At 38.0% G+C, this 12,434-nt stretch overlaps 1 protein-coding gene and 1 long non-coding RNA gene across 2 annotated transcripts; one reads left to right on the top strand and one right to left on the bottom strand.

Annotated features, from left to right (window-relative positions):
• Positions 1 to 233: 233 nt before the first annotated feature.
• Positions 234 to 1,203, top strand: LOC128092804 (uncharacterized). Its single transcript, XR_008212021.1, has 2 exons — positions 234 to 888; positions 947 to 1,203. It is a non-coding gene; the product is annotated as an uncharacterized LOC128092804 (long non-coding RNA).
• Positions 1,204 to 4,660: 3,457 nt separating this feature from the next.
• On the bottom strand, positions 4,661 to 7,507 carry LOC120419841 (cuticle protein CP14.6-like). Its single transcript, XM_039582676.2, has 2 exons — positions 7,351 to 7,507; positions 4,661 to 5,676 (listed from the first exon to the last, which is right to left on the bottom strand). The coding sequence occupies exons 1-2, from the start codon at positions 7,357 to 7,359 to the stop codon at positions 5,287 to 5,289; spliced, it is 399 nt and encodes a 132-aa protein (XP_039438610.1). The 5' UTR covers positions 7,360 to 7,507; the 3' UTR covers positions 4,661 to 5,286.
• Between the last annotated feature and the right edge of the window lie 4,927 nt (positions 7,508 to 12,434).

The following is a 12,434-nucleotide window of genomic DNA, read 5'->3' as shown; positions in this document are numbered from 1 at the left end:
TGCAATTCTAGCAATTCCATTCTTGATAACAGGAAACGATTGCGAGATCTTTAGCTCAGTAATGCAGTGCTTTCACAGTATTTAACGTCATGTCTTGATAAGATTTGGATTTTCTCATAAAATCATGAAGCCTTTCAACTCTAGACCATCTGTTGTATGTATAGTAGAAACGTTTTGCATTAATTTATTCAGTTCAAAAAATACATTCAAAATGCCGTATTGGTACACAACAATCAGAAAAGTTATTGTTTTATTATTTCAATGCTGAAAAAATGATTAAAACAATAACAAATTGTGTTATAAATGCTTTTGGAGATAGTTGCATAGAGGAAGGATCTATACAAATATACAACAATGTGTGTAACAAATATCTAAAGTGTCTCAAGCTCTGGTTGATGTGCATCCTTAACCAATTTGTATAATTTGTATAAGCAGTTCAATTTGTCAGTGCTATTTAACAAACTTGAGTCATTATTAAATTTGGCTAACATTTATAAACATGATTAAGACGGTTATTTCAATATCAGGTATCATTTCCAAGTATGATTCACTATCAATTATCGGATGTTGTCTGGTGAGAACGACTGTGACTTCGGGATTCATTAATTAGCACATCGCAGAATCGAATCGTCTGGAACTTCGAACCCGATATAAGCAAGCAGTATTTATCCTGAGCATTCAAACGCATTCTAGTAAGGAGATAATCAACACTGTGATTGACTGAGTTTAATTTTTACAACATGATACGAGTTATCTTTATTATTGCACTGTGCTTAGCAGTATCATCAGTGCCAGTCCCATCTTACGATTCTGCAAGTTACAACCTGTTTAGTTCAGATTTCAGTGATTACCGAATAGTACCGAGAAAGTATTACTACGTGCTGCCAAGTAAGTCTATCTAAATTGAAGTTTTATCATGTTATATAGCATTTATTTTTAATATTAGGTCAAAAATCATACGATAACAGGGATCAGTATTTCAAACAATTCAGCACTTCAACAGCAGCACCAGTTTCGACCACAACGACTACAACATCAACCACAAAAACAAAGAAACCCAAAAAGTTCTGGCCGTGCCCGCCGAGCATTATAGGGTGAACCTAAAAGTTGTGATTTAAAAAGATTTTCGATTGATTGTGATATTTTGTAAAACTATTGAGGACTGAAAACATAACCTTTAATATTCTAATAAACTATATTTTTTTAAATGATGTAATTGTTTCAATGTATGTACTCCTCCGTCTCAGGATGAACGATTGAGTTTCCCACGGTGAATACACACGCCCCAGTTGATTAATACCTGACAAGAGTTCAAACAAACCAGCTAAAACAAATTTCACGCTGGCACCTTTAGTGAAGACCACAATAAAATGATGCAGAAACCGCGCCATCAAAACCACCGGCACCAAACCCTCCCTGCACCAGAAGTGCAATTTCCCTATGATTTATGACCCCGTCTGCCGGAGTCCTCTGCATTGTATTTGCTCAGATTTAGCAAATTGTACTTAGCTTTGAGGTGGTCTAACCTTTGAGTGTGTGTTCTCATAACCTTCTACAATCTAACTCCACATTTAGATGGGCTTCAACATCAAAATTTGCCAAATTTTAAATTTTCCATCAAATTTCAATATTTGATAGAAAAGCATTTACGCAGTCCGTACTTGATCATTTGAAACGGTTTTAAGTTTTTTTTATTGTAATTGCGAACTTTTTTTCTAGTTTTGTTGCAGCCCTTTTAAAAATTTCCGCAAAAATAAGGGAAAAAAATTATTGAATTTCATTGAAAAAAAAAAAAAACTTGTAGAATCGATAATCACTGTATTACGCTTATTTTTAGAATAGTTTTTTGAAAAGGTCGTATAACATATTGTGTTCCATTTGTTTATAGGACATTAACAATCTAGACCCTTCAAAACTTTTTACCAAATTTGGAATTTTGAGACCATAAATCGGTACAAAATGTACATGTACAAAAGTACGGTACAGAATTAGAAAAACAAATTATTTTCATAAATTCATTGATATACACTCAACATTTTAGTTTGTACCCTGTTGGTTGGTCAAAGTCAAACTAAAAAGTCACGAACTGTCACTTTTTACAAGACGCACACTATCAAAACTAACGTTTGGTTACACTCCGTGTAAAAGGGGCGTCAAACTAAAAAGTGACCCCGTTCGTTTGACAACAGGTGGTGTCAAACCATTGGGATTTAAGTGTAGCCTTTTCAAAATTTCACTTTGGATCATCAAAATTTCGGATAATCGAATCACAAAAATAAAGTTTTTTTTCGTTGTCTTTTTTTTGACGGTTTACCCACAAAACTACTTTAAAGTGGTTCAAGCTTTTTTCAATTTCAATTCGGCTTTATTGGTGAATAATCAAGATACAATAAGTTCTTTTGAGGTACATAACAGAGTTTTGGAGTTCCTTACAGCTGTGTGTTACATCATAATCCATTTTGGAACAATTATTGCTTGTAAATAAAGGTATCACCAAGAGTAAGAAAAAAATAAAAAAAACTTACTAAAATTGCAAGGGAAAGGGGATAGAAATAGAAAAAGCTTAAAACTAGATCACAGTTTTTTATCCTTTATAGATGTGCTTGATCATCAGCTCCCCAAGGGCCAGGAATTGTTCCGCCTTGTTACGGCAGGTCCGAAACCGCGTCATCATCTCCCCTGCGAGAGCAAAGAACTCTGGCAGGGTAAAGAGATCTTCTCCGGTAACTTCTTGCTGGGCCGTATTGCCACTGCCGGCAGCGACCACGCTGGCGAACGATCGCCCCCATCCAGGAGGGAACGCTGAGTTGTCCGCTGGAACCGTACGATGACCAGCTGCCGGCACGGTTTCGCTCGTACTTCGCTGAGGAGGGTGGGACGCTGCTGCTTTCTTCTTCCTCTTTTCCTGCTCCTCGAGGTAGTTTTTCCGTGCGCTGCATCCAAGGTAGTTGCTGGTATGGTTACCTCCGCAGTTGGCGCACTTGATGCGCGCCTTCGTTTGCTCTGCCTTGTCCCCCAAGTCCGCTTTGCACGGCAGTGCACACGCCTCAGAGAGGTGTGATTCACCGCACTTCACACAGCGGGGCGGGAGGTTGCAGTTCCGCGAGCCGTGGCCGAATTTCTGGCAACGGTGGCATTGTGCTGCGTCCGACGGGTTCTTTGAGTAGAACCGCCAGTTTACCCAAAACCCGTCCAACGCCTTAGTTCGCCGCAGGTCTTGAATTTTGACGGTGCCGCGGTCGAAGTACAACAGGTACAGTGTGTGTGTACCTGTGACTGTAGTCTTCCGCGAGAGCACTTTTATGTCACGCGGCGTTATTCCAGCACCCGAGAGGTCCTTCTTGAGGTCGGAGATCGGGCGGTCTTGGTACCCCTGCAAAACGACCTTAACGGCAGTCTTCTGCACGGGGTCGAATGTGTAAAACTTGAAGTTTTGACGCTTCAATTTCTCCACAACCAGGTCGAAGTTCTTTTCGTCAAATGTGTAAACTTGCACTGCCGACTTACCGATTTTCAGACAATATCCGAGGCCTTCCAGCAACTCGTCAACATCGTCCGCCAACGTGTCCATAACAAAAATTGGAGGTGGTCTACGTTCCTTTGGAGAATTGTTCTTTTTTGGCGTCGGCACTTTCTTCCGTGCACGCCCGTCATCGTCGTCGTCGTCGGTAGTGCTGCTACCGTCGGTGTTGTTGTTTTCTTCGTCGTCACTCAGCATTTGGAACTCGTTCCTGATGGGGATGTTGGCGGATGTTGATGTGCCACTGGTCGTGGCACCGGAAGTACCGGAACGGGTTCGCACTGGTGATCTCGGAACGTATCCGGGATGTAGATACTTTTTGTCGATTCCATCTGCGCTCACGCTCCCCTGCGCGATGGCGGCCGACACGGCGTTTGTTTGTTTACCTTTTTGCACACGGCCGGTAGACGAACTTCGCGGGTTTTTCGAGGCCGCACTCGAACTGCCACGGCCACGGCCGGCCTTTGGCATGCTGGAGAAGCAAACTCGCGGGTAATCACTATCAACTACGGCGAAAAATTTCGAAAAAACGGTAGAGCACAGAGCACTTGACTGCTGCTTGCTCTCGTGCGTACACGGAGGTGTATATTTTTCAAGCTTTTTAAATCCATTATGGCGGCCAAAATAGCGGTGATTTATTGTTGGAAAATGCATTTATCAATTTAATAGGAAATCAACCATTCAAATTTTTACTAAAATGGGGTCGCAGAAATCGATTTTGATGTTAAAGTAAGAAATAATAAAATACCAGAAAATAGGACGTGATTTGATTAGTCCCGTAAAAACCTTCGAATAATTAAAAATACGGATAATCGAGTCTGGACTGTATATAAAAAAATAGAGCAGCATTATTGTAATGATGTAGAAAGCTGTTTGTGATACTTGAAAAACAATTTTACACACAAAATAATTGGTTTGATTTCAAACACTTGTATCGCGTGGCATTTCAAGGGATAACTTCACGGTCCATCTGCCGTAGCAAATATGATTCTCAGATCTATTTATTTGTTGCGATCTAGAATCCCGTTGCCGTGGCAGACCTGTGCGAAGGAGATGGAGGGGGCTGGTCATCATTAAAGGTTAGCGTAGAACTCTGGCTCTAAGGGGGGTGTGCAATATAAAGTAAAAAAGGTTTCCATGTCACTCTAAAGGCGCCTCTTCTTCTCGGGCGATTTGCAAACAGGACGTTTATTGCGCATTCTCAGATAATACAGTACACAAAATTGGCTTGGCTAATACAACAGTACAAAATTGCTCTTTCGCTTTTCGCGTATACAATTATCATAAACAGAGTGTATAATTACAGTTATCGTAATAAGAGTGTTTTTTTTTATTTGGGGAGTATTTTTACACGCGGATTGGCAGAATAGGCGGGGATGAGTCAATACAGTTTAAATAGAAAATGGCAGAATAGCTGGGAAGGTGGGATTGAAGGGTGGTTCTACAGCTAACGCCTTCATGATCGGGCGCGAAAAGGGAGGAGCAGTAATTGCTATTACTCAACAAAAAGCAGATGGAATAGAAGGTGTTCTAGGAAGAATGAATGTTAATCACAGCGGTGTACTCTAATCGAATGAATATTCACAGGGTCTTCGGGCAGGAAAGATGTCTGCTTTTTGCGCTGGAAATTGATGAAACAGTTGTACGTAAGCAGGAGCAGTCAGCAAAGTGAACTTTTGCTTGCTTAGTTCGAACTTTTCCAATAAATATCATAACTACACTGGCGGTGGGGCGTGCTGAAGGTGACGACACTCGAAGGTCGTCATTTAGAACGGTCCTGGGGCACCCGGGAAGCGTGGGTTGTACGCCCGGGGTGCGGCCGGAATGTGGGCACCCTCAGCGCGGTATCCGTTCTCGTCGGCGATGTAGTTGATGGTGTAGACCACTCCGTCTGGGCCGGTGTACGAGTACGATCCCTGCATGACCTGGGCCTCTCCAGGGGTTCCGGGGTTCTTCAGGAAGCCACGCTGCTCGGCACGGATTCCGTTGCTGGTTTCGTAGCTGTAGATGTACGAACCGTCTGGGTTGGGCTCGTACACCTGGTTCAGGATTACGGCTCCAGCCTCAGGACCTCCGTACGGAACCGGTCTCAGCGGCACCGGAAGAGGACGAATCTGGGCGGATGCGGCAGCGATGACAGCGGCGAGGACAATCACCTGCAAAAAGCGTGCACAAAGTTCTATGCGTTAGCCAATCTCTGCTCAAATACCACCGGTTAAGTTCAACGAGTGCGCAATAACGCTGAATCTTCAATAAATCGTTAGATTTTATACGCGATATTGGGCCCAACTCGAAGTTCATTCGCGGATTGAGGCCGATTAGTGTCGAGGGATCCATAACTTTGGCCTCTGGCTGAAGCTGATGCTGCTGGGCACCACCAGCTGGGTTGAACGAGTCGCAATTTCAATGGCGGTGGATCGTGCGAATCAACGCATTCAACGAGGATGATAAAATGTACCCTTAATTGAAACTAAAATGCGCCTATGCAAATTGGGGCCAAACTGGATGGATCGACCGGTGACGTTTGAACGTCGCAGGGGGTGAGTGATTAATCGATCGGACGTACTTTATGGGTTGATGCAATTGCCTTAATTGGATTTCTAAGTTATGATTGCCAGGTGACGGGTGGAACTCCAGTGAGGATGTTTTGCTGGGAAAATTCCTGCATGACGCGTTTCGAGATGATATCTCTATTTATTTGCACAACCTTGTGGTGGTAGTTTTAGTGGTGCAAGAAATTGTTATTTTTATTATCGTTACCTTCGTTCTTTACTTATTTTTTTTTTTGATTTGGAATAGACTTTGGACTTAAAAAGCTTACTTTTGCAGCTTGAAAACAGTTCAATCAATCGTAAAATACACAGCTTTATTTTATAACAGTTATAAATTCAAGAACTGTGAACATTTTTTCCTAGTGAAAAAATAGTTATAATAAAAAATCTTAATGAAGACTTTGCATGTGTTGTGGATTTTGAGCATTCATCTTTTGGATGCTGTTTTTTCTATTGCGTAATAATGTTTTTTTTTTAGTTCAGAGGTTTCAGCGAATAAGTAAAAAACTTCTATCATCATTGTTAAGGTCAATTTGATGAATGGAAATAATTGAAATGATTGATATGGATAGTGTTCAATTAACTTTTATAAGTAATTTTATGAAATATTATTATAAATTTTTATTTTAAAGTGTTTTTTTTTCTGTGAATTTATTGCAACAATTTTTGATTTTTTTATTTTTTGAATATCTTTAAAAAAACACAAAGATTAATTGTGTTCCTTGTCAAATAAATTTTATAATTGATGTAAAACATGACAATTTTAACAGTGATAATAGTAAATATAAACTATCAACTGAGAATGCTTTCAGTTTTCATTTGATTAATTGGTTTCATGTCACGGAAACTCACAAGTTTTGTTGCGTAATTAAAAGTTTGAAAAATAGACTTAATTTGAACAAACTCTTTTTTTAATTATTCAAGACATTTATGAATAATTGTTTTTACTGTATTGTTAAGGTATAGTTTTTTTTAACATAATAAAACATTGATCATCAAATTTTGCTGGTTTTATGAACATTAGTATTAAATATTTTTCTTGGATTCTTTTTCAATAACTTGTTCTTGATTTAGAATATCTGTTTTCCCTGTTTTTTTTTTTAAGATTTTTTATATCACTTCACTATTTATTTAAGTTTTTTTTATATTTTGTGTTCACTAATATCTCCCGTAATTTATCTGAGTTTTCCAGATATTATTATTTCACTTTATACTGGATACCAAAGTCCTTTTATTGTTCACTAATTAGTATTCCCATTTTCACTATTAGACACTTACAATCTTCATGTTTACGATATTATTTTTTTCCACGAAAACGTAATCCTTGTAACTAGAACTGACTGTAACAGCGACGTCTGGGACGATTTGACTTGAGGATCTTGATCACTGGAAGGCGCAAAACAATATGATATGATTACCAGGACCGTTGTTCGCAATATATACCCCTTTTGGCGCGAAACTTTGAAACAGTTCCTAGCGCCGGTACCCGGCCCTGGCCGTTGACAGTGAGTGCGAGCGAGACGGACTGTGCCGTAGTGAGTGAGGTGGTAGAATTAAAATATGAAAAAAGAAGATTATTATTAATATGCCGCCGACGACGACGACGACTACAACTGGAGCTGAGTTGTACACAAACACACACACTCTCTCACAGAGATGCCCACGAAACGACCTAGGTGCACTAAGAACATCTCTCGGCTCAGGTGAGAGTAACCACCCTCTAGTCCGTGTGCTCAGCGATCCGCGCAAAGAGGGGATTTCATCTGTCTGATTACTATTCCGAGCGGTTCGGTAAAAAATCCGAGGGTAGTGGACGGCCGGCAGACCGAACCGTAACAAGGAACTTCGTGGGGACCAATTTGAAGATCGTCTGCGCGGCGGTTGGTGCACCGAGCACTGCAATAGAAGAAGCACCAGTAACTTCATCGTGGGTCACGGTACGGATCGTTGGTTCTGTTTGGTGTGCAGGGGATTTCCGCCAGGTTTACTACTTCTCAGTGGTACGGACTGCGGAAGTAGCGTAGAGGTTTGTTCGTATCCTACACTTAGAACATACATTTTGCCAATTTGACAGTATAAAATTAGTTATAATGAGGTTTATCTTAAACGTACATTGTTGAACTAAATGAAACTACTCATTCCAATTTCAAAATTTACAATGTATCCTACATTTAACAATTAACAGACATTTTTTTTAATTCATTGAAAAATTGATTGTATTTGGCAAAATAAATTGCCCGAGCATCTTTGAATTAAACTTCTACCACCTAACTTTTTTCGATATTTTTATATTTCTTGTGTTTGGAAGGTTGTTTCGAGCAATTTTTGTGCTTCAAAAAAGTTTACTTTTTTGTATTATGTTTTGCTTAATTGTTTATACCCAATGTCATGTGCATTTATTTTGTTTTGTTTTTTTTTATTCCTGGCTTTAGACTTGTTCTTTAAACTTCAGTCATTATCTTAGCTATTTGCTGATTTAAATAGTTTTCGAGTTACTTTTTCGATTTATCTAGTCATTTCTTATCCTTAAACAATTAGTTTTGAAATTGCAAATGTGTGTTAAAATATCATATCATACATACCAATTTATGAGTTTAGTTTGTAAAAAAATCATTTTTCAAACATTGGCAAAGTCACATGAAACAAGTAAAATAATCAAACTAAGATTATTTTTTCAAAAACTTAAGAGTTCTACATTCACAAGTTCTCGAAATTTTAATATTAATATTAAATGTTTTTGAAAATAAAAAAAAAACTGTAAAACTAAATACAACATTTCAAGACGAAACGCCGGATTACAGTTATGATTCTGTCAAAGAATTCTAAACATCTTTGAAATTATGAAAATATGTATTTCAACTCTTTCAGATCTGTAGTCCAAAAATTATAAACATTCGAAAAGCCTAATAGTGTCTCATTTTAGTAAATGTAAAAAAATCGATAATTTTCAACAAAAACTGAGAAATAAATAGCTCAGTAAGAAGCGTTTTGCAAAATAGTTTTAATAAATCGTTAAAGTCAAAGTACTGGTTGGAAATAAGGCCTAATCCTTAGCAAATGTGAATTTTCTATAATTGCAATCGATTGTTCATGTTTTATCAATGACAAATTCTATTTTGGTAATATTATATTTTTATACAGCGAATCTCATAAAAATTTAATAAAATATAGGAGACAACTGTTCTTGTAATGGCTATCAAAACACGGTAATTAAATTTTATTTTATTTAAGCATGGGGTGGCAAAATCTTCAATTCAATATTCTTAGACAATTTGGTTGTAGCTCGGTACAAACTGGTTGATATTTATTAATTTATAAAAATGTTTGATGGTAATTCTTTGAAAAGACATTTTGCAAATTCTTCAAACCAATCAAACTTGATAAAATTGTTTTTTTTTTCTCAGTATATTTTTTAATCTTTTTTTCAAAGAAAAAGGTGATAAAATATAAAATCGAAGTTTCAAGCCATGGTTTCCACGTGGACACTTTTTTGGGAATCTCAACCCCCCCCCCCCCCCTCGTGGACAATTGTTCATGCAAAAAAAAACTTTTTTGTGTGGATCGTGGACAACCACCAGACCCCCCCATCCCCTTTAAAGTGTCCACGTGGTTTATGGATGGTCCCTAAAAAATTTACATAAAATTAAGATTAAGTTGTGAATTATTTCAAGAAACCCTTTAGTTTTGCGGGCTAAATTAAACTTCACGCAAAAGTGACAGTTTTTGAAAAAAGAAGTGGTTGGATATTTGGGTGTTATTTCTTTTAAATTAAGATTTTACTGTGCACTTTTGAAGGCATGAGAGAGGCAAATACTTTAATCTTTTTTTGAACCAATCTACATTGTCCACAATTCTACAGAGCGAATTCGCTAATTTAAATGGAACGTTTTCGCTATTTGGAATGACTGACAACTGTCAAAAGTTTGAAACCACGTGTTCGGTAGTAGGGGTAGAGGGGTTAATATGCATCCCCTAAGGGAAAACAGTGATTTCTCAACCATTACAGCATTACTGTGGAAGAATTTTGTTCGATGTTCTAAACCAACTTTTATTCTTCATCATCCATGTAAAAAAAGTCTTTAAAAACCTCAAAATTGTTCGAAAATATCAAATTTCTAAAAACATTTTTGATTCCTTTCAAACAACCATGCGGGGCAATATGCACCGCAACATTGGGGCAAAATGCACTACAACCACGGGGCAAAATGCACCACAACATGGGGCAAAATGCACCGGGTAAAAGCAGTTTTCACTAGTCACCACTAGATGACACTGCTGTTTTTACAAAGGAGCTTCACAGCGGTGGATTTTGCCCCGACCACGCTTTTTGCAGAAAATTTAATTAAAAATGCATTTTTCGATGTTTTTAGACTCATCTATCTACAGAATAATGAAGATTATGACAAAAACTATATACACAGCTAAAAAAGTAGTAATCCAGCTGCGTGTAAAAGGCCTGGGTGTAAAATAAATATTGCATTATTTTATGCAATTCTATGTAATTTTACACCCTAAAATATGTAGCCCATCAGTATGGGAAACCTACTTGGCCGAAATGTCAAGCTCATATATGCGTTTATCCTCACAGCGTTTCATTGGTCTGATGGCCGAGTGGGCTAAGGCGCCAGTCCTCACTGTTGGTGCTGAGTTTGATTCCCGTCGGTTGCTACTTTTTTTTTGTTTTTGCAAAAAAAGTACATGCAGTGTGTAATATTAAGTGTTTATTTTGACGAAGGTAATGTGCATGCTTTTGCATGCGATTTTACCATCGGATTTTTTGCTGTGTACCTTAACACTTACAATATCAATAAATGCTTTTTATATTGTCCAAAAATCATAATGAAAGTTCAATGAAAATTAGATGAAAACACAACATTTTAAAGTTTTGCAAATAACTTGAGCTGTTTCTATACTGCGATGCTCAAATTTTTCCAGCATGGTTGAGCAATGTTAAGCTTCCAATTTCTATTACTTTTTCCCCGGAAAATTCTTCCAAATACCGAGAAAAGCAGGGGGTGCATTTTGCCCTGGGGGTGCATATTACCCCCTGGGTAATATGCAATATGGCTGAAATGTCAACATCTGTTTCAAATATGTTCGAATTAATGAGCATTCGAATTTGCGGACAATCGACTCAGTGAAATTCGAATAAGTGAATCCACTTTGAATAAAAAACATTACATAAAAAGAATTGAATGGATTTTTTTTAATTCTCTTATAATGCATAAAACAAGGTTATTTTCTTGAATGTTGTAAAAAATAGTAAAATGTGGCTTGTACGATACGACATTTTGTTTCTCAGATATCACAGTTAAAATTTGGGGGTTTTCCAAAAAAATACACAAAAGGTCAAGTGGTATCAAAACTGGATGATAATCGGAGTTTCTGCTTGTTTTGGTGATATAAATAGCCCAACCAAAATGTAGCTTGATCAGAAAAGAAGGTTTCGAGTGCTAATTTGTTTAAGGAGGAATGAACCAAATACAAATTTATTTTTTAAAGTAGGTTGAGTTCAATAGATAGATTTTAGATCATTTGTATTAAGTGAAAAATTTATTAAATTTAAAGAAAGCAATGCCAGTTTAGCAAAAAAGCGACACTAACAAAAAAATCGAGTGAATCTCGAACACATCTGACCCTTCTGAATTCAGGATAGAAAAAGCAACCAGAGCTCCACAAAACGATTTCAGATTTGCAATAGCATGTCTACTGGCCACTTGGGATTTGGACCCCAGCGCTGATCCCTTTGAACTCGAACCAATTCTGCGAAGGAGTTCAATTAGTCACACCTGTTGGAGGTCTTAATTGGTGATGTAATTAGCAGAATCGGCGCATGAAGATAAGATTTGCGTGTACGGTTGGGGCTTCACCTGTGAAGATCGGCAAAAGACTCCACTTGAGAAAGCTGAGCCACGCCGAAATTGGTATATGCCAAGGTAAGTTTTGCGCAGTGATCAGCTCAAGTCAGCTTTCGAACGCGATACGTGCCATACTTTCTGCGGTAGGAGATTTTGAAGAATTATGCTGCTTTGTTGAATGTCGCATTTGTCATGTGTCGCCATGATCTAACAGACCAGGGGGATTCATATATCGCGAAGGCATGCGATTTTGGTGGTCAAAAGTTTCGCGGAATCAGTAGTGTCACGACGGAAAAGGTTACAGGTTAGTCGATACGTGGGGGATGGCTCAGAGCGTCTGAAATGTGTTAAAAGTAATAGAGGTAGATAGTGTTTCAAGGCTGTTCTTCGTAAAAGATTTACGGATCAATTTGATAATGATGGAATAACGTGATAAGATAATGCGGAAATTTATGGTCAAAATTAAAGGCGAATCAAATTGCATAATTTAAAAAGCCATAAAAA

Source organism: Culex pipiens, chromosome 2 (assembly GCF_016801865.2).
Source record: "Culex pipiens pallens isolate TS chromosome 2, TS_CPP_V2, whole genome shotgun sequence".
NCBI classification, from domain to species: domain Eukaryota; kingdom Metazoa; phylum Arthropoda; class Insecta; order Diptera; family Culicidae; genus Culex; species Culex pipiens.
This window is presented reverse-complemented; position numbering and strand designations above follow the sequence as displayed.